Source organism: Bufo gargarizans, chromosome 6 (genome assembly GCF_014858855.1).
Source record: "Bufo gargarizans isolate SCDJY-AF-19 chromosome 6, ASM1485885v1, whole genome shotgun sequence".
Taxonomy (NCBI): Eukaryota; Metazoa; Chordata; class Amphibia; order Anura; family Bufonidae; genus Bufo; species Bufo gargarizans.
In genome coordinates, this window is record NC_058085.1 from 63,528,593 (window position 1) to 63,551,622 (window position 23,030).

The 23,030-nt window shown below is 45.7% G+C and overlaps 1 protein-coding gene across 1 annotated transcript in view; it reads left to right on the top strand.

The window, feature by feature from the left end:
- GGA3 (golgi associated, gamma adaptin ear containing, ARF binding protein 3) overlaps positions 1–9,227 on the top strand; it is a 28,282-nt gene extending 19,055 nt beyond the window's left edge. The window contains exon 17 of the mRNA XM_044295990.1: positions 6,910–9,227. Coding sequence (XP_044151925.1) covers positions 6,910–7,020 — 111 coding nt within the window. The 3' untranslated portion in view covers positions 7,021–9,227. The remainder of the gene's footprint in view (positions 1–6,909) is intronic.
- The last annotated feature ends 13,803 nt before the right edge of the window (positions 9,228–23,030 follow it).

The window sequence follows — 23,030 nt, forward strand, 5'->3', positions numbered from 1 at the left end:
CGGTCGCCCAAACTATCCTCCATGGTGGACAATTTAATTACGGCAGTTATTCAGACGTTGCAGGTTGAGGATCCAGCTCTGTCATCTGCCAGCGCGGGTGTTTCTTTTGGGAAGTCCCGCCATTCGCAGAAGTGTTTCCCCAGCCACCAGGAGTTTTCCTCTCTCTCCAAGGAGGGGAATTTACCTCATAAACATTGCATGTTGCCAATACACTAGTGGACCCGCCAGTTTCCCACTTGGCTAAACATACTACCTTGCCAATGGCGGATGAGTCTTCTTGTTCTGATATCAAAGATAAGAAGCTGGAAGCGTTTGCAAAATCTGCCTTTGAAGCAGTGAGCGCTGCAGCCAGTGTTTGCCTCTACATGGGTGAGCAAGGCTATGGGAGAGTGGGCAAGTAATTTACGTCAGGGTTTCGACTCGGGAGTCCCCTCGGGGGAACTTGCAGATGTGGCCCTGCAGCTCTCGCATGCCAGTGCATATATTTGTGAAGCATATTTGGACGCAGCCAGGTTTATGGCTTGCTCATCAGCCCTATTGGTGGCTATTCGCCGTACCCTATGGCTCTCATGCTGGACGGCAGATAATGCTTCAAAAGCGGACCCTGACGGCCCTCCCCTTTACCGGCGGCAGACGTTTCGGACGCTACAGGTGGTAAGAGCACCCATTTACCACAGAACAGGGGGCAGTCTAATAAGTTAAAAAAGCGGAATCCGGCCCCAAGGGAGCGTCCGATAAGTCGGCCGCAGGCCAGAAGCGCAAGCCTTCCTTTAAGCCGCGGCCTTCCTCGCATTCCTGTCAACAGGGCTCCAAGTTTTTTAAACCTAAGAGCTCCGCTGCATGACGGGCGGCTCCTGGCGCCCTCCGTTTGGTTGGGCGGGCCGGCTTCATGTGTTTCGGCCTGTTTGGCTGGCTCATGTCTGAGATGCATGGGTGAGGGAGGTCATTGCAGAGGGCTACAACTGGATTTCAAATCCTCTCCTCCGTCCCGTTTTTTTCAGTTGTCTCCTCCGGCCTCTCCCGCAGCCGCAGATTCTTTTTTTCTGGCAATTTGCACGCTGCTGCAACAAGGTGTGATTGTTCCGGTTCCTGCACAAGACCGTTTTCAGGGGTTTTACTCCAATCTCTTTGTGGTTCCCAAAAAAGAGAGGACAGTCCGTCCCGTTCTAGACCTCAAGGTGCTCAACCGTTTCCTCAGTCACTGAGGTCATTGCGTCCATGGAACTGGGGGTGTACCTGTCCTTGATAGACATCAAGGACGCTTATCTTCACCTGCCCATATGCATCAGTCATCAAAGGTTTCTCCGGTTCGCAGTGGGTCCATTTCACTACCAATTTGTAGCCCTCCTGTTCGGCCTGGCCACGGCTCCCAGGGTCTTTACGAAGGTTCTGGCGGCAGTCATGGCCCTGCTCCATGCCAGGAGGATCTTGGCAATCCCTTACTTAGACGACATCCTGATGAAGGGTCCGTCGATCCAAGGGACTTCAGACAGCCTGAGCATAGTCCTGGAAACCCTGGATCGCTTCGGATGGATCGTGAACAGACAGAAGTCTTGTCTTTATCCATCGCAGCGATTGACTTATCTGGGCATGGTACTGGACACTTGTCAGGCCAAGGTGCTCTTGCCTCCGGAAAAACTATCCGCTCTCCATCTTCAGATTCGCTCATTGTTGCGGCCAGCTCCGGTTCCCACTAGTCGCTGCATGTGGGCTCTGAGGCACATGGTTTCTGCCTTCGAAGCAGTTCCCTATGCTTAGTTCCATACTAGAGCGCTTCAGCGAGCCATTCTGTCCAGCTGGGATCGCTCCACAGACTCTCCTTGGATCGACCAATGTGTCTCCTTGCCCCAGTGCGCCGTGCCCTCAGATGATAGATGGCCTCTACGATGTTGACATCAGGGCGTTCGTTTTTTTCTCTGCGTTGGAGGGTGTTAACAACGGACACAAGCCTAAGGGGTTGGAGGGGAGTGTTGGAAAAACTCTCTGTCCAGTGGGTATGGTCACGCGAGGAGCGCTCCCTTCCAATCAATGTTCTGGAGTTGAGGGCGATTCAGCTCTCCCTGCAACACTGGGCCGACCATCTCAGGGGTTGTCCGGTGCGGGTGCAGTCCGACAACTCCATGGCGGTGGCATACATCAATCACCAGGGCAGCACCCGGGTCCTGATAGTCATGGAGGAGACGGCACTGATTTTCAGCTGGGTGGAGAAACAGGTTTCGGTGCTATCGGCAGTTTACATTCCAGACGTGGACAACTGGATCGCGGACTTTATCAGCCGGGAGCGTCTCGATCCCGGCGAGTGGGCTCTTCACCCGCAGGTCTTTTAGGATATCTGCGAGAGGTGCGGTCAGCCAGATGTGGCTTTTATAGCCTCATGCTTCAACAACAAGGTCGAGGACTTCGTCGCACAGTCCAGGGACCCCAGGTCCCTGGCATGCGATGCACTGGTGATCCTGTGGAGTCGGTTCACGTTTCCTTACGTGTCCCCGCCTCTTCCGCGACTTCTCAGGAAGATCAGGCCCAAGGGACTGCCCGTCATTCTCTTGGCCCCAGAGTGGCCACGCAGGGTGTGGCACGCATCCCTAGTCGCACTTCTCGCCGATGAACCTTGGCGTCTTCCTCTTCGGAAGAACTTGCTGTCGCAGGGGCAGATCTTACACCCGAATTTAGGGTCGCTACATTTTTTTTTTCTGTATTCTCTTTTTATTGTAATAAACAAAGGAAATACAGCATAATCTTACGATACATGAGATGTACAGTGTGCATACATTCCGACATATGAATATTGAGTATGATACATTTCAGGAAGAGTGTTTAACACGTCTTGAGTGCCGTATTCCAAAAACAAAGGGAAACAAACATTGGTTGTGAACCAATATAAACAATAAGAAATAAAAGGAATACAAAATTGGAGTCTGTATTTAGATCTCTAGATTTTGAAGTTTTGCTATTGACAGGCGGATAAACAATTTGTGTCCTACATATGATTTGTGTGGCCTAAATTTAATCCCTGGATCCCATCTCCTATGGAACACCTCTATACCCTGCGCCTATCACTTGAACCGCTATGTGTCTACTACTTGTTCTCCTGAATGTTTTTGCGATTCTCTTCATGGAAGCCAAACTTTAAGGTGTCCCAATCTATTCTTATTTTCCCATCCTGCCAATTCCTCCATTCTGTTTTAACTGTCTACCCACATTTCCAAAGTAGGAGATGAGGTATCTCTACATTTAGTAGGGATGAGGATTTTAGCTGCTTCTATCATATCAGTAGGTAGGTCCGGCTTGGAAGGCCTAAAGGTCTGAAGCGGCAGCCATAGAAGTATTAGTTCTGGGGTAAGGGTGACAGCGAACAGATGGCATTTATGGATTTTTCAACATCTTTCCATAATTGGTGGAGGGCATGTCCACCAAATATGGAGCATAGAGCCTTTCTCTTTTAGACACCAATTGAGTGAAGAAAAACGTGTGTTTTATACAATCTGGTGACTGTCTTATAAGAGTTTTCCTGAAAGCGATTACACCTAGAAAAGCCATTAGCGTTAGATAAAATATAGTTAGATTCCACCTCAGTAAAACTCTTCCCCAGTTCTTTCTCTCATTGTAACAGATAATGTGGTTTAGAGACACTTTGCGTGTTCAACATGTTCGTGTAAACCACAGAGAGTGCCTTTTTTTGAAGAGCAGGTAACAACGTTAAGTTTTCTAGCCAAGACGGGTCTGGCAAGGGCATAGATATTGTTTTCCATAATCTATTACATGTGTGTGTAAAGTCCAAACATTGAATGGGGGTCGGACATCCTAACCGTAGTTTATTAAAAATGTCCTGTAGAGACGTGGTGCGGCCCGGCTTGATAAATTCTCCCATCCTTCCTTTACTAAGTTTGTGCCACTAGGGTCGCTACATTTAACAGCATGGCGGTTGAAGCCGCCATGCTGAAGGCTCTGGGTTTTTCTAAAGCAGTGGTCCAGACTATGATTCGTGCCAGGAAGCCGTCGTCTTCCAGAATCTACCACCTACTTTAGTTGCAAGCGGAGACAGCTGTCTCCCGTTCATTTTTCTTTGCCGTGAATTTTGGCTTTCCTGAAGTCGGGCATGGACTTAGGGCTAGCTCTCAGCTCCCTCAAAGGGCAAGTGTCTGCTCTCTCCATTCTTTTTCAGCGAAATTTAGCTTCGCTTTTGGAGGTTCAGACTTTTCTGCAGGGGGTTGCGCATGCTGCGCCCCCCTTCCGTCCTCCATTGGATCCTTGGGATCTTAATCTAGTGCTCAACGCTCTGCAATCTTCTCCGTTTGAGCCTTTGCAGCAGGTGTCGCTGCGCTTCCTGTCTTATAAGGTGGCTTTTTTGGTTGCAATTACTTCTATCCGTAGAGTGTTGGAACTCGCGGCTCTGTCATGTCGGTCGCCTTTCCTGATGCTCCATCAGGATAAGGTGATCCTTCGCCCTGTGCAGTCCTTCTTGCTGAAGATGGTGTTGACATTCCATCTAAATGAGGAGGTTATTCTTCCTTAATTTTGTCCGGACCCGTCTCATCCTCGAGAACAGTCGATCCATACTTTGGATCTGATGCATGCAGCTATATAGTGTAGTGGTTAAATTTCTGCAGAACCTGTGAGTTCAAATCCCGTCACAAACTTTACTTTCAGGAGGACGGATTCCCTGTTCGTAATTCCAGAGGGGCCGAGACAAGGGCTGACAGCGTCAAAGACTTCCATTTCCCCGATGGATTTGTTTGGCTATTGTGGAAGCGTACCGTGTTAAGGATCGGATCCCCACCCTTCCGGGTGACTGCTCATTCGGCTCGGGCAGTGGGAGCCTCTTGGGAAGTGCATCACGGGGCTTCGGACCTTTAGGTGTGCAGGGCGGCCATCTGGTCGCCTTTGCATATTTTTAAGTTTAACAGGGTGCACACCTTTGCATCTTCTGACGCTTCTTTGGGGCGTAGAGTTTTGCAGACAGTGGTTCTCTGATTGGCAGGGGGGTTGAAGTTAAGCCCACCAGAGACTGCTCTGGAATGTCCCATGGTCAATGCCTGTGTGCCCCAATGAGACGGATGAGAAAACTAGATTTTTGTACTTACCGTAAAATCTGTTTCTATTCCGTTCATTGGGGGACACGGCTCCCACCCAGTTTTTTGTTTATGGGCCTCTGTGGTTCTGGGTTTGCACATAATGTGATTTTCTTATGTCTGGCGTCTCTTACTGCTTTTGCAGTAAACTGATTAGCTTGGTCCCTGCAGGAAGGGATATAGCTGAAGAGGGAGGAGCTTACACCTTTGTGCTTAGTGTCCGCCTCCTAGCGGCAACAGCTATACCCAAGGTCAAGGCCTGTGTCCCCCAATGAACGGAAGAGAAACAGATTTTACGGTAAATACAAAAATCTAGTTTTTCATTGTTTTCTTGAAGGGGTTCTCATTATGTCTTTATCATGTAGACAAACTTTCTACAAGACACTTACTAATGTATTGTGATTGTCCATATGGCCTCCTTTGCTGGCTGGATTCATTTTTCCATCACATTATACACGGCTCGTTTCCAGGGGTTACGGTCACTGCTGCAGCGCAGATACGAGGTGACTGGGAGCTGCTGCACATGTGTGCCTATGTACACTTCCACTGTCCTGGCCAAAAGAGAGGCTGGCACTTTTTCCTGTAGTGTGCAAGCATGACCACCGCTGCTGGTTCGCAGGGTGGTCGTAACCCCTCGCAATCAACAGTGTATAATGTGATGAAAAAATAAAAAAATTAAAAAAAATGAAGCCAAAACCAGGAGTGGATCCTAAGCACAGAAAAATATAATGCAGAATACTTGTGTTAATGAGGCTTTACAGTTATCAAAAGGAGGTACATAATAGTGTCCATTATATCAGTAGTAATAAGTCAGAACAACTGGACTCCTTGTATTTTCACTTGAATACATTTTGCTAATCATCTGACTGGCTTTCACAATTAGAGCGACTTGTACAAGAAATCTCCAGTATTAAATAATGGTAACTCATGCTTTAGTCAGATCATCTGTTTATCATAATCAACATGAGGTAAGATGTTGATTGCAATTTGCATGACTGAAGCTATAAGGTGTGATTAAACTGCCTTGGGAGAGGTGTTAAAGCAGCCTTGTAAGTGGCAGACAATAGATGTCGCACTCCTCCACCTGTGTCCAATAGCGTCCATTGTTTTGTACTTATATACGGAACAAGGTTCATTTCTTCTTTTCTCTCCTTATTTAATATATACGGAACAAGGTCCCTTAGGATTTGTGGATTTAACTTGTGGGGTTTTCCAGGATTTCCTCGATTTTTAGTTAGCCCTACCATGTTTGACCTAATACAGGAATCAAACTCACTTGGTCTCTGTCTCTCCAGTCCTGTGTGCAGTTGGAGATCTGGTCCCAGGCTTTTTGCAGCCAGGCTTCAGATGGGGTCATATGCACCACTGCAGGCAACGACTGGCCTCAACATTATCATATGCCCAAGTGGCATAAATAACATGATATTGTAATATTTATATTTCAAACAATGCAAAGTGAACCTGAGATTGTTTGTAGGCAGGGTGTATGTAATAGGAGTCTAAACATGGCTTTTAAATTGATAGCCTATCCTTAAGAGTAGTGTGACTGGTGGATTTCCAGCCAATCAACAGAGTGAAGGAACCATGGCACTTTCATCATTTATCTAAATGCAGCATAGGCATAAGTGTCCCATGCCTGGTACTGCATCTCATATATGTGCCACTCAGTGAAGAAGCTGCAACATGACCAGAATTCTGATGACTGTGAAGGACACTGTGGTCAGATATAAACCTTTCATCTTGTATGTGGAGGACACTGTGGTCAGATATAAACCTTTCATTTTGTATGTGAAGGACACTGGTCAGATAGAAACATTTCATCTTGTGTGTCTTCCTGCAGGATAAAGTGCGGCTTAGGTATAAACTGTCCTTTGCACTCGGAGAGGAATCCAGCACTGAGGTGGGGGAAGTGGACCAGTTCCCGGACACTGATCGATGGGGAAAACTATGACCCGAGATTTCTATTTTCTAATTCAGACTGTGATACTTAATGTGCGGTGACCTTGCTTCTGAGTTCTGGCGGTTTACAGAACCCATAGGCACTGGCAGTGGAATAACTAGACTCGGAGGCAGCAAGTAACAGGGACCCTCTCAGCACTTTACTCTCATCACCCATTAGGGCCCTTCTTGCTGCTCTCGTCATTACACTGACGCCCGGTATAAACTCTTAGTTATAGACTTGGGATCAGACTTTCAGATGGACCGGTTATTTCTGTATACAGTATTATGCTTATTTATTATAGAAACAAGGCTGCATCATTAAATGTCAAAATCCAATTTAGACCCGCCTCTCCTACATTAATAGATCATAGTACATCTTCAAAAACATACAACACGAACAGCCATAGAAACAAGCTAATGATTGGCTTTAGCTTAAAGTGTTCCTATATTTTTGGAAGTCCTGAAATGGTTTCTTTAAAGGCTAGGGGCACCTTCGGGGCAAGTTTTTTTACGATTGCATTTTACTTATTTTGGGCTAAAAATCATTTTTTTTCATTCGGTCTTTATTGAAAAATTTTCAGAAGTTTATGTGATACATGCAGTTAAAATAAATCAGTCTGTTTCTAGACTGTCCCTCCTAAGTTCTGTCAGCTGATGTGAAGCCTTATCTCTGATCTCCTGAACTCATAAACACTCATTATAGCTAAGCTCCTATTAAACTTATAAGAATGACTTAAATGAATGTATATATCACCTATCAAAACAACAAGGCACGCTGCCACAACCCAAGATATATTTATTGAATTCTCAATTAAAATACATGAAATCAAGGGGAAGTACATGCACTGAAATGACAAACATCAAGGTGGTACAGGTATCAAATAAAATGACTGCACAAGAATTACCATTATAGTACATTATAGTGAGTCATGGGGCTAGAAAGTCATAGTAAAAATACTAAGTGCATGCAGTAATTGTGCAAAAATGCATACCATCTAACCGCTATTGCATATAGAAAAAAAATGTAATACAGCAAGTGGCACATACATAAAGAATCATTACCATGGTGAAAAACCAAAGGATTGCATAGAACACTGGTCAAAGAAGTTTAATGAATTGTATAACTGAGTAACAATAGCAATAGACACATACCTACCACACTTGGAATAATTTCAGTGTATGTCCTCGCCCTTGATTTTATGCAATTTATGTATTTAAATTGAGACTTCAATAAATATAATTATATTTTATGTTGTGCTACTGTGCCTTGTCTTTTTCATAGGTGATACCTAAGATAAAAGAGGCCAGCGTTAAAACTAAAAACTCCGCTGGAAGGAGATCTGACAGATTTATTAAGAGACGCATGCCTGTTAATAAATTTGTTGCATTTTTCTGCTGTACCTGCACCAGAAACCAGAATCTACTGCAGGCAGGAGCTGGCGTAGATCCCTTGTGTAATGTGCAGCAGATTTCTGGAGCACATGTTAAATGAGACAGGGTATGGAGGTCCCGCTCACTTTTTGGAAAAGTGGCGAGGGTGTCGGAAAAAGCAAAAAAGTCACAAACTGGCTCTTGTGACAAAATTTGCAACTTTTCTACGACAGAATACTGGTGTAGACCAATAGTAAATGACCCCCAATGTCTTAAGATAATGTTCACCACTCCACCTGTCTCATATCTGGGGAGACTGCTTCTTTTCTATGTTAAAGACCGATAAAGCACTGACCAAAATTCTGTTGTAGTCAGCACTCCATATAAGAAATGTGTCAGGGTGAGGTCACAAATGCAGATTTAAACTCCTTTGTAAGTAGTGGATTTTCTTCCTTGGGACCTAGAAGTCTATTTTATGAAGGCAATTTAGAGACCAGGAGACATCTGTCACATTTGTTTCAACACCCATTTCTCAAGAGAGAAACCAGTCCCCCTGTGCTGTGCCATAAAGGAATAAAACATCGAGGTCGTCTTTTAGGAAAAGGAAATGCAATCTTGTATTTTACTAACTCCTTTTTATCCGGACAATTCTACTGTAGAGGATCAAGCAGATGGACGTCTCCAAGTCTTCTCAAGGCTCCCGACTGTGAATTCTGGAAGTCCAACCATTGTAAGACTGAAAAGTACTGTAATGTTTGTTGTGTGAACATGTCACCAAGTACAGATCTAAAGTGTGACTGTTGGTTTAACTTTAGCATGTTTAATAAAGCCTTTGTCTTGTTTGTTCTCCAGTTTTCATTTCTATTGGTTGTATTGTTATAAAGGGACTGGTCACTGTAGAGGTGTACAAAGTTTTCACTCACTGGGGCAAAACTAATCCAACTAAGGCTTTATTCACACAGTCAGTGTTCGATCAGGGATTTTCAGCCAAAACCAAGGGGAGGGAACAAAAACAGAACGAATCCAAGGGTGGTCATAAGGCTCTGCTCAGAAATGCGGGGGAAGGACACCCCAAGAACCCTTAAAAGAGACAGGAACAACCATTCCCAGGAAGGGCAGCCTGAGAGCGGCTGAATACACAGAGGCTCTGGCTGGGCAGAAGAAAGAACAGCCCAGAGAATATAAGTCACGGCTTAGGAGACTTCAGAAGAAGTGGAGAGCACACAGAATTTCCACAAGATGGACAAGAATGAAGGCAAGTCAATCACCAGAACAAATGGAGCGACTGCGGAAGACACAGGAGAGAGAAACAAAGCCTCAGCCCAGAAGACTTCTAAGGAAGGTGATACCCAAGGATCAGAACCCCAGAAAAAAAAAACTAGAGAGTCATCAACAGTCACAACATGGCCTGAGAAGGAAAAATGGTGTCTGGATATCAAGGGCCAGAGAACTGCAGATGTGACAAGCTTGGCCCCCATGGGGGAAGAAGTAGGGGTGCCAGAAACAAAAAACCCAACTCCATACCAGGCTGCAGAAGAGAGGAACACTCCAGTGGAACCATGGCGAGCAAGTCAGTGCTAGAGAACCTGGATGTCAGGCATGACAATGGCCTACAAGAAAAAATTATTAAGGAAGTGAAGAAACCCAATGGGAACAAGGCAGTGGAACCGACCCAAAACCCACAAAAAAAATTGTGAGTAACCTGGTAGGAAAATAGTGTCCTCCGGGATCAAAAACGTCCCCTTCAGACCTACAGCCAAGGGGTTTGCTTCATAAGAGTGTTCCCCAAGGAGAATTACAATGTGGTAAGCAGAGGCACGTAGAGGACCTTAAATTCCATAACAAGAGAGGAGAGAATCTGTGTGATACTCCATTGAAGGCTGCCTGAACTGGCAGACCTAACCAGCAGATGAAGAAAAAAACACCTAGGCCAAAGGGACAAAAATATGTAGGTTGTGTAAACCCATCGGACACTATCGACCGCCACTGCAGAACAACGCCGCCTAAAGAAGAGGAGAGTGGGGTTATCAGAGGAATGCACAAAACGACCAGACAAGAACCAGAGATGGTATAAATACTGTGCCAGGAAGGGAAGGAATGTGGACGCCGAACGCCACAAAGTCCCAGAAAAAAAACGGTAACAGAACCAATACCACCCAAGCAAGCACTCCACAGCAAAAAGGGGGCATACGAGAACCCAATGGCTATAGAAACTGGCCGAGCAGGCAGAAACAGTATCTGGGGGAAGTACAATTACTCGCCCTGCAGAAGGGGAGAAGTAGAAGAGGCTGGTGCGGCTTAGTAGAGAACCAGCACTTATGGGTGACAACAAGGACAGTACGACCGCTCTACCCGGGGAGAGGAGCAATGCAGACAACTCACATATGCAAACTGAATAAGTGCATACCCAAACTCCACAAGGAGGTAACGCTGATGCTGTCCCCGTAGCAGATTGCAGAGGCAATGCACTACATGTGAAGGGAGCAAATCGCTAAGCCAGCGCTATAGAAATCGGTAGGTTATACCAGGTACAGAAAACCATACTAATGCCCATCGGAAGTGAGCAAACTCATCAGCTGCAGCATGTTATGGTATGGCAGTTGACTAGCGCCATAAGGAATTAATGTACCTGTCAGCCAGCGCATCATGAACACCATACATACAATGCCTGGTGCATCTATCGCAACCAATGATGGCAGAATATGAGCACAGTGCCATCTGTGGGAGAAGGAAATGTAGGCACAATCACAACTACAACTCGTGAGAAGGTTGCACCCCTAGAAGGAGGAATGCTTTGTAGATACTGCACAAAATTCTAGGGCCGATACTCCACATGGAGGAAGGGAATGCGGTAAAAACTAGATGCAGTGCCCCCCGCCATTGCGTCATGTAAGCCAGAAAGCAGTGACTGTCGCCATTTGAAGGATGAACACAAACACTCCCCCTGGGAAGGGGTCACACAGTAGTAGCCACTAACAGGAGTAGCCATAATATCTATGAGTGCAAAGACTGCCTCATTGGGGGGGGGGGGGGGGGGCATACCAGTAACTATGGCCTCTAAGGCCAGAGGAGAGACTCCACCAGAAAATGAGGTCAAACAGCAGTAGCCACCATGAACTGGTGCTAGCGCAATACTCCACCTGAGAAGGAAGAAAAACTGGCAATCAGTGCAGATGTTCCACCTACTGAAGGAGTGTGGACACTGAGTGTGCCAATAACAATCAACAAAATAAGTATGTTCCTCACAGGGACTTAAAGGCACGAGGAAAGGTATGTGGTGTGCCAACACCCAGTTAAAAAATTCCAAGGACTTTTATATCTTGTTCATTAGTGGGTTTCAAACCCTAGGATACTGCATGAGAGCCAGACACCCCATCAGTGAGCCATAGGTGTACCTAGAAGACAGAGGCTGCCACGTAGGCGCCCAACATCAATCCATACAGTCACTACCTGAGGAAGGGGATAGAGTTAAGTAGTCACAGTATCCAGTAGTAGTGCCAAAAGACCACCTATGAAGGGGGGATAAGGCGATTGTAGGTACCGTGTCTAGCAAATAGGCCTCCCATGGAACGGGGTGCAATGCGACAAGGAAGAAGTTAGAGTAGATGCGGTAGTCAATGTTCAAGCCATTACTCCACCTGAGAAAGACGGATATTGCAATAGCATGGACAGTTTCCAGTGGTAGTGGAATTACTCCATCTACGGAAAGAGGGGAACCCGACAAGATGTACTGGGTCCACTGGTAGTGCAAGTACTACTGGTTGTGCAACTACTCCACCAATGGAAGGAGGGTAAGGCTAGAGGATCTAGAGTATGCAATTGTGTTGTAACTAATCCACCTATAGAAAGGGGAAATCAGACAGGACGGATGATATCCAGTATTGCTCCACCTGTGGAGGGGGTAATGCGACAGGACATATGGTATCCGGTGGAAATGCAATTACTCCGCCTAGGAAGGAGGGTGATGGAATGGTCTATATTAATGCTACAGAATGTACAGTGCAAATACTCCTACTACGGAAGGAGGGCAATGCTACCGGAAGTACAGGATCCAGTGGTAGTGCAACTACTCCACCTATGGAAGGAGGGTAATGTGTCACGGTTGTGTCATGGTCTGGTGGTAGTGTTGTTTTAGCATGTGTGGTCACTACCCCTTTTAGTCTGGTGTTCCTTCCCATTTTGGTGTGTACGGGGTTAAGGTGTGTGCAAGAAGGAGCTGGGTGTGGCCTCATGGCTCTTCCTATGTTGGAGTTGTGAGCGTGAGGTCAGTTGTATGTCTGGCTTTGAATTAGTAGGAGCTTTGCTCCTCTCTGGATGTGTCACCTATCCGTGTGGGCCTCCTTGTGGAACATCAAAATCTTTAGCGATGTCTCCCTTTGTTCTCCTCCTTGTTCCCTACCTTACCTGTTGTTATGTTTGGTGTGGGTTTGTTTTGGGGATTTGTTATTTCTAGTTTTGTGTTGTATGTCTGGTATGTTTGGTGTAATGCCCGCTATGGTTGCTAGACCTCCCCTTGTTTGTCTGTGCCTCCGGAAGGGGGGTCTCAGGGTTCCCCGGAGGAGGGGGGGGGGGGACCACTCGTCAGTGTGCAGCTCTGCTGGGGCCGCCATTCATCCTATCCGCATGGGGGTCCAGGCAGTTTCTGTTTTGCTGGATTCCGTGTTTGTGTTTTGTGCTGTGTCCTGTGAGATGAACGTGTTCCAGTACATCTGCATGGGGTCCAGTCGTCATGGTTGCAGCGGCAGGTAAGTGTGTGTTGTTCGGGGCTCTTACCTGCCGATCCAGTAGCTGTACACTGTCTGTCCCTTCCCTGGCAGCTAGGCCAGTGAGAATCCTGTTACTCCGTGTCTGGGATGAACAGGTCGTCTCATCCCCTTTATCTATTTGAGGGACTTTCAGGGCGACTCAGGGTCCTAGGTCTCCTGGGTATGAGCCATCCTACCATCCAGGTCCGCTCCTATGGTGAGGAGTTAGGGCGAGGATCAGAGATGCAATAGGAGTTGACCAGCCCCCTTATCCCAGCCTCTGGCCTAGTTGCTTGTCCGTCTGCTTTACGTTGTACGGTGGGGGGTTTCCCCCCACTTCCCACCCTGACATAATACTACAGGACGTACAGTACCCAGTGGTAGTGCCATTACTCTGTCTATGAAAGGAGGATAATGCTACAGGCTGTACAGTATCCAGTGATAGTGCAAGTACACCGCCTAAGGAAGAAGGGTAATGCTACAGGCTGTACAGTATCCAGTGGTAGTGCCATTACTCTGTCTATGAAAGGAGGGTAATGCTACAGGATGTACAGGGTCCACTGGTAAATGCACACATTCCGACGAAGGAAGGAAGGTAATGTGGGGCGAAGACATGGGCACAAAATTTTCGCGCTCTGAAAGTACAGTTCCCGCCTCCCTCAAACACTCTGGAAGATGCGGCCTAGTAGGCCGCAGAGTTGGGGCCTCCTGTGCAGGCAGGGCCGACCGGAAGAACTTCTAGTTGGAACGGCAATGCAGGGAGGAAGCGGGAGTGCCAACGAGGAACAAAGGAGGCCGGGAACAGGCGTACCGATGCCCAGAGTCACCAGCTACAGGTTTTTAGAAAACGTATATCTCTTTGTTCAGTTAGAGCTCACCGGAGAAGGGGGGGGGGGGGAGCTCAGGCACAGGGGGGCCAGCAGGGGGAGGTAGGTAATATACTTACCCAGACGGTTTCTGCCCACCCTGATTCCAGCAGTTTACCCTTCCTCAGTGTGCTGCCCCTTGGGGAGAGTGGCTACACCGCCTACTATAACCAAGTCCCCCGAACATACCAGAGGACATAACTGGAGAACGGAGCGGCGCCCAGGGATAATAGTAAGTGCAGTGAGATCCCTGGGCGCCGCTGTATATGTCATAGGGGTAGGCGATATAGGCAATATGCGATATGAATTTGGGCCACGATATGGATTTTCGCCATATCGCCTATATCGCCGGACCGCGATATGATCGCGCGCACCATGTTCTCCTGAGCCGGCCGGCACAGCGGAGGGAGGAGGGAATCCCTCCCCACTTTGCGCGGCTGCCGCTGAACACCAATGAGGACAGAGGAGGAGGGGAGGGACTGTGGCCACTGCGCTACCAATGAATGTGCCGGCCATATCCCTCAGGGTCCCCCTCCTCCCCCCCATCATTGGTGGCAGTTTGCAGTTCCGATCGGAGCCCCAGCAGTGTAATGCTGGGGCTCCGATCGGTTACCATGGCAGCCAGGACGCTATTCAAGCCCTGGCTGCCATGGTATGTTAGTGAGCAGAGAGCAGCGCATTATACTCACGTGCGCTGTGGCCGCCGGTCGCTCCTTCTTCTGTCTGTGCGGCGGATAGCTAATGCTTACAGCATTAGCAATGCGCCGCACAGACCTATGAGAAGAAGGAGCGACCGGCGGCCACAGCGCACGTGAGTATAATGCGCTGCTCTCTGCTCACTAACATACCATGGCAGCCAGGACTTCAGCAGCGTGACTCCTGGCTGCCATGGTAACCGATCGGAACTGCAAACTGCCACCAATGATTAATACTAGGGAGGGAGGGGGGGTTTGCGTTACCAGAGGGGGCAGATCAGAGGCTGGGGAAGGGGGGCAGATCAGAGGTTAGGGAGAAGAACAGAGGCTGGGGAAGGGGGGCAGATCAGAGGCTGGGGAGAAGATCAGAGGCTGGGGAAGGGGGGCAGATCAGAGGCTGGGGGGGGCAGATCAGAGGCTGGGGGGGCAGATCAGAGGCTGGGGGAGCACATGAGAGGCTGGCGCCATGGTCAGCTCCCTGCTGTTGTGTGCACTATGCACAGGGCAGCAGGGAGAGTGTAAAGTCCTATTCAGCCTAATAGAGCTCTATTAGGGTGAATATGACAAGGGTTCTAGCCCTTAAGGAGGCCAATAGTTAATAAATAAAAAGTAAAAAATAAATAAAATTTAAACACCCCCCCCCCAATATAGAAAACAATATATCGCAATATATATCGCATATCGCACATGCTTAAAATTATATCGCAATATAGATTTTAGGCCATATCGCCCACCCCTAATATGTCATGATACTTAGTTCACAATATTTGGACCGATGAAAGGTCCTCTTTAAGAGAAAAGAAGAAGGGGGACATAGAGCTGCAGGTTGAGTACATCTTCTTGTTAGTGTTATTTATTTTTCTTCTTATCTCCTTTTCCTTCTTAACCAATGAAATAAGGACACAAGCTCCAGAGGGAGACACCATCCCCCGTGAAGAAGTATATACTGTTTCACACATTGTAATAAACAGAGAGACGTTCTTTGACCTGCCTTTGTGTCAGTGTATGTCTCTGCCACGCTTAGATATTAACCCCTTGGGGGTACCTTGACTTGGAGCACCAGAGTGTATCTTAAATGATTTAATTAAAAGTAACTTCAACAGTTGGCGCCCAACGTGGGGCCCCAGGTGAAGGGAGCATTGACAGCTGACACACAGGGGCCCCCAGAACTTGGCAAACGGCAAGAGAGGGGAGAACGGAGGCCTCAAAGAAAGGTGAGAAAACTCTTGATCTTACCTGCCTCTCTGCTATTCAGTTCATCACGCCCTGGTGGCTTAGTCTGCTGTACGATGGAACCCATGTGAGTATAGTAGTCGGCTGAAAGCTTGGGGTTCATAGAACCATAGTCTGAATTGATAGATCACTCTGGTGTGGATATGTGTTTATGTGTACATGTGATTGTCTGAGGAGTGAATTGAGCACGGACGGTAAGACCACAAACGAAGGGAAGAGACAGTAACTTCCTGGTGTGAAAGAGGGCGCTGTAGGACAAAGTAAATTCCACCTGATCTGATCAGAAGGAGGTGCGGAGGAAGGTCCAGAGGTGTGGAGGTGAATTGTCGCCTGATCAGAAATAGGAGTGGCTATTTGACTTTATCAGAAAGAGGTGCGGAAGAAGGTACAGAGGTGAATTGCCGCCTGATCTGATAAGGAATAGGTGCGGGGAAGTCCTGGCTGACTAATCAGACGTGATAGTCAGATTGAGCCAACCAGAGGGGAGGGTGAATCCTTTGCCTGCGGAGGAAAGGGTTAAAGGTTATAAAGGTAAAGATATGTTGAGTGCCCTTCTACATATGGTGTCACATCGAAACATAGGATTTGTTTTTTAAATCAGGTAATTTTTATTAGAGATTTTCCAAAACAATAGATATTGTGATATCCAAAAATCTCCCCTCCCCCCCCAACATAACCCCTTGAGGCAAGAGCCGTAGAATAAAGTCCCCGTAATAAAGTCCGGCATATTGACAAAGTAATGGCACAAAGCTCGATGCAAGAAGGAATAGTAACACATACTTGAACGACGAAGTACATCAATCAGTTAGATACCAACACATATACAGAATATTAAGTATTCACATTTCAGATATCTCCTAAGGCATCCAGTTCAGGTAGACAATCCCAGCATATTTCTTTGTTCCACTTTCTGCAACCTCATCCACATCCCCATTCACTCACTCAATCATTCATTCCCTTACACTTTAATATTATAATGTTGAATCCAGAGCACCCATATTTTTTCAAATTTTGAGACTATTTCTTTTTTGGTAGACATATTGTTCAAGGCGTACCAGCATATGCACTTTATTCTCCAATTCATACACTGATGGCGGCTGTCTATCCAACCAGTGAAATGCTATCACTTTTCTTGCCTGGTATAGTACCCGAAGGACGGCCAGTCGCTTCTCAGGCGACAAGTCTGGTATTTCCACACACCCCAATCTACAAGTCACAATCTTTATATCAAGCCTAAACTTCAAAGACAGTCCTCACTATCTCCTCTACTCCCATCCAATACCTCCTCAGTCTGGGACAGTTCCACATTAAATGTATGAGGTCTGCATTCGCCACATCACACCTCGGACAGCAATCATCTGTTCTATACCCTATTTTCTTCAATAGGACCGGTGTTTTATATACACGGTGCAATAACAGGAGTTGAGACACCCTGTGAGCCTCGCTTACCGCTACTTGAGTAAAGTCTTCTAGGACAGTGTGCCACTGCTCCTCCGTTAAATCAGGAGCATCCTTCCTCCACTTCTCATATAGTGTGAACTCCTGCTTTTTAAACTGTGCTTCCATAAGGCAGGCATAGTTTAACGATATCACTCCCGCTGTGCCCCCACTGGACTTCACCAAGTCTATTACTGAGCGTTTCTGTGCAGGACGTATTGCAGCCACCTGACCTTGAGCTCGTAAAGCATGTCTAAGTTGCAAGTATAGATAGAATTGGGACTTCTGAAACCCAAATTCCTGTTGTAACTGAGAGTACTCTTTAAGGACATTATTATCAAACAGCTGACTCATATATTTAAGCCCAGTTACTTCCCACACCTGATTAAACTAAATTTGAAAGGCAACACCGTCAAAAAAATTGATTTCAAATCCCAGAAGAGGTGCTTAGTGAAGGGGCTGTCAGGCCACTAGACAAAATTATGTATATATATCCACGGCACACAAGTATTTTTGCTTGATAGAATAGAATTTATTGATTGCCAACACCAACTAAAAAATTCATTTCGTGGAAAGCAGGGCCAACGTTTCGGTCCGCTCAGGACCTTGATCACGGCCTATAACAGTACAAATAAATATATAATATCAGTTGGATTTTAGTCACACTCAATACACCAGATCTAAATAAATAAAAAGATATGCAAACAGTCTATATAATAGTATAATAGTATAGCTAGTAACAATCAATACTCGATCGCCATGGCAGAACCGATCTGACTGGTAGTCAAGTGAAAAAAGAAGAAAGAAAGAAAAAAGAACCAAACGATGGAATCTGATCAGATATGGGTCTTATCCCTATAAAACTTAATAGAAGTTTGATCAAATAGAGAGCTATATAGAAATCTATGCACTAAGTAGCATCGCTATTATAGGAATGCCACATAGGTGATCAGATATCCAATATACAATTATACTCAATATGGACAAAAATAAGATATCTAACAGCCATATCTTATAATGTAAAACACTCCAAGTTTACAATAGTCTGAACAATTAGCGACATCTATTATAAGTAAGTCAATAGGAACTGTTCCAACATCGGATATATAGCATAATTAACATAGTCGAGAACACTGAGGTAGTGACTAAGCCTGCCTCCCCCCCCACGCATACCGTTTATTACTACTTATCATTCGTTTGTACCTAAGATACATCAAATTATTCGAAAACACTGGCCTCTTTTAAACAAATTCTATCCTGATGTTCCTGAATTTTCACACCCTATGAGAATGTGCTACAAACGACCACGCAATCTGAGGGATTCTCTGGTACACGCCGACATAGGCTCGTATAAACCTAAATTTATTCAGTCTACATTAGCCCCTTCTAAGAATGGCACATTCCCTTGTTTGAACTGTGCCCAATGTACTCATGTTAAAAAAGGAAATACCTTTTCACATCCCCACTCTGGGAAAATGTATAACATTAGGGGCTACTACACTTGTGCATCATCTTACGTAGTTTATATGATTAAATGCCCTTGCGGCCAAGCCTATATTGGGGAAACTTCTCAATGTATCCGGGACAGGATCAGTAAGCACAAGTCTGACATTAGATGCAAGAAAGCAGAACTTCCGATACCACATCATTTTTTGCAGATGCAACATAGGGTTAGCCAGTTACAGTTTCAAGTTATAGATCACGCCCCTATGCCTAGACGAGGGGGTAACTGCAAGCTTTTACTACAAAAAAGAGAGTCCTTCTGGATCTATGAGCTCAAAACAATATCACCACAAGGGCTTAATCGGGAATTTGATCTATTATTATGATCATGATATATCAAAAGGATGGGGGACTATAAAAATGGTCTTGTTCTTCCTTTATATGTTTCTTGTCAAATTGAATTATTTCCATGATATTCATATGTAACATTTCTTATTTCTTTTTCTTTTTATCTAGACGCGCTGATACATAGGTCTAGGTATGCTTCAATTTCGTTGTCTGTCTCTTTTATGCTAATACATACTAACCTAGTTAAACTTAAATTTTGTGACGAATTTAGGTACCTAACACGACATATGATGACCCATACTCTGAAACGGCATATAAGGACTTATCTCGGGAGTATGTGCGCATATGGTATATAAAGATTCAACTTGAGAGCGCCTCTACTATGTGATGACCGACGCTATGAAACGGGTGCATCTGGCACCTAGAGAGCCATCTCCTGAGTGCCTCCTTTATAAGCTATAGGAGATCATGATACTATGATGTGTTTACTAACTTCTGTATAAATCTCTGTATAAATGTTTAACATATGTCCATACTTATCCTATTTACTTGAATAATCCCGTTCCTGTGTGGGACAGGGTGCTGCTCTAATTGACACAGAGGGGAGCGAGCGCATAAAATATTCGCTTCTGCGCTCACGCGTGCGCAGTTCTGATGTGGAGCGGCTTGCGTTCCATTTAGTACCAGGCACATACTAGTGACGTCAGACGCCGACAGGCACGAGGGAAACCTCCTATAACTAGCGCTCCATGGCCATTCTCCCCTATACCACCAACGAGTAAGCACTACCTCTCCCGCACTAGGTATGTTTATGTTAATTATGCTATATACCCGATGTTGGAACAGTTCCAATTGACTTACTTATAATAGATGTCGCTAATTGTTCATACTATTGTAAACTTGGAGTGTTTTACATTATAAGATATGGCTGTTAGATATCTTATTTTTGTCCATATTCAGCATAATTGTATATTGGATATCTGATCACCTATGTGGCATTCCTATAATAGCGATGCTACTTAGTGCATAGATTTCTATATAGCCCTCTATTTGATCAAACTTCTATTAAGTTTTATAGGGATAAGACCCATAGCTGATCAGATTCCATCGTTTGGTTCTTTTTTCTTTCTTTTTTCACTTGACTACCAGTCAGATCGGTTCTGCCATGGCAATCGAGTATTGATTGTTACTAGCTATACTATTTTATAGACTGCATATCTTTATTTATTTAGATCTGGTGTATTGAGTGTGACTAAAATCCAACTAATATTATATATTTATTTGTACTGTTAGAGGCCTTGATCATGGTCCCGAGCGGACCGAAACGTTGGCCCTGCTTTCCACGATATGAATTTTTTAGTTGGTGTTGGCAATCAATAAATTCTATTCTATCAAGCAAAAATACTTGAGTGTGCCGTGGATATATATACATAACTTCCCACACCTGAACTCCACTGACTTTGTTCACCTCCGTATACATAAAATTCGGCCAAATAGGAGTAAGATCAGAATATCCCTGTATATCCATAACTTCCCTGGCTTTCCACCGGGTGTATAAGCTTAGATATAATGGTGTTCAGACGATTAGCCAAGACTTTAGCAAGAATCTTAATGTCTACCTGGAGTAGTGAAATAGGCCTATAAGACTCAGCTTCCAAAATATCTTTGCCCGGCTTCGGAAGGACCACAATCGTCGCCTCAGTCATGCTGGGGGCACTTTTTTCTGTGTCTTTGCCTCCTTAAAAACCTCTAACAACTGAGGCAGCATCACTGAGGCAAACCGTTTGTAAATCTCCGCCGGTAACCCATCACTACCTGGGGCTTTATTGTTAGACATACTCGATAGCGCTGTCTCCATCTCAGTGACTGTTATAGGGGAGTCTAGCTTAGCACGCTGTTCAGTAGTGAGTATCGGCAGGTGCAAACCCGCAAGAAAGGAATCTATTTCTTCGTCCGAAGCAGTTAGTCGGGAGGCATACAGATTTGAGTAAAACCCCATCATAATCTCCAATATCTGTTCCGGAGCACTACACTGAACCCCAGATGCATCCCTGAGAGCCGCTATATAACTGGAGGAACGCTGTGCCCTAGACACCATGGCCAACATTCTTCCTGTCTTCTCTCCCTCTTCATAATAGACTTGTTTTTGGAAAAATTGTTTATTCCTGGCGTTAAGCAATAGCCTATCATTTAACTCCTTTTGTGCCCCTTCCCATATCACTCTGTGCCTATCAATAGGCTGTTCCACATAATTAGCTTCAGCCACTTCCACTGCCCGCGTTAAAGCCTGTACCCTAGCTCTAGTTTCACTTTTTTTTCCTATTCACCTGTGCTATAAGTAACCCTCGCATGAAGGCTTTCATGGTATCCCAAACTATTAACCGTGAAGCTGCGGGCAAGTTGATCCGAAAAAACTCTTCCGGTTGCCCCTTGATACTATCCACATCCGGTAAAAAAAGATAACCAAAAAGGATTAAATGTCCACGTCTTGCCTTTGCCTACTCTAAGGGGCCTAAAGGCAGCGGACACCAATAATGGCGAATAATCCGTCAGCCGTCTAGGAAGATATGTAGTTTCTTGTACTAATCAACCCATTTCCTTATTCACTAGTGCTAAGTCAATTCTGGATAGCGAGCTAAATGAACTAGAGCAACATGAGTATTGTTTCACTTGCAGGTTTCTCTCCCTCCATATGTCTATGAGAGACAACTCCTGTAAGAGCCTTCCGAACGGAGTATAATCTCCCGATGGATCCCTCACAGTCATCCTCATCCTATCCAAGCTAGGGCGTATCACATTATTGAAATCCCCAAGTATGAGAGCTGGCACCCTAGGGAAGTCCGCCATGAAGGATAGAATCTTCCTAACCACCAGTGGAGAATACGGTAGTGGGATGTACACTCCACATATAACACAAAACTGATTATAAAGAGTACCATAGAGGCACACAACACCAGTCATCATCCACCTTGCTGGAGAGACAGCAAAACTGGATGTTTTTATGTATTAAAATACTGACCCCCCTAGCATATGTAGAATACGTGGAGTGAAACCCCCACCCCCACCCACGATAGTCTGAGTAAGTGCACCTGCTCCGGCAACAAATGAGTCTCCTGAAGGCAGCATATGAGAGGATGTAACGGTCGAATACTTTCCAGAATCACTCTCCTTTTGGCTGTTTCCTTGATCCCTCGCAAATTCCAGCTAAGGAATTTAATGCAATTAGCCATTAGTAACGGGAGAACATCTTCTACACAGTATTTGAGCACTACCTAGTACACTAACCATCTTTCCCCCTCGCCTTCAGGCTCAGAGTCGCCCCCTTGGTCCAGGGACGCAGGGTCTTGAGTCTCCGGACGCCACTTGTTGCTGGAAGCCTGTGAGGAGCGAGCAAACTGGCATAGTTTCGCTGCCGCTTCCTTCTGCATCTCAGTAGCGCGGTCCCGCCGCTTCGGCGTACCCACTCCAGCGCCATCTTGGGAGTCCTTGTCCGCACCTCTGCCGTCTCTTTCTTGACATGGCCACCTATTAAACTTGCTGGAGACTCGAGTCGTGTACAAGCTGACTATCTCCGACTGCTCAGGCCGCATATAGTCGCAGAATCTAGGGTTTTACAGGACAAATAGCCGGGTCAAAGCGGGAGCTCTCTCAGCGTGTGACCGCTCACATGCCTGCCTAGCTAGCCACGCCCCCCCCAACTCTAATACCAAAACATAGGAATTTGAATATATAGCGATTTATTGAACACAATCTAAAAGACAACTGAGGTGGTAAAAAACAGCAAAAGTAAAACACAATAAAAGGCGTATCATAAAGGCATAAAATAAAACATAAAATGGCAATCAAAACAAGCAATATAGATATGTTAAGATGGTGGGAGGG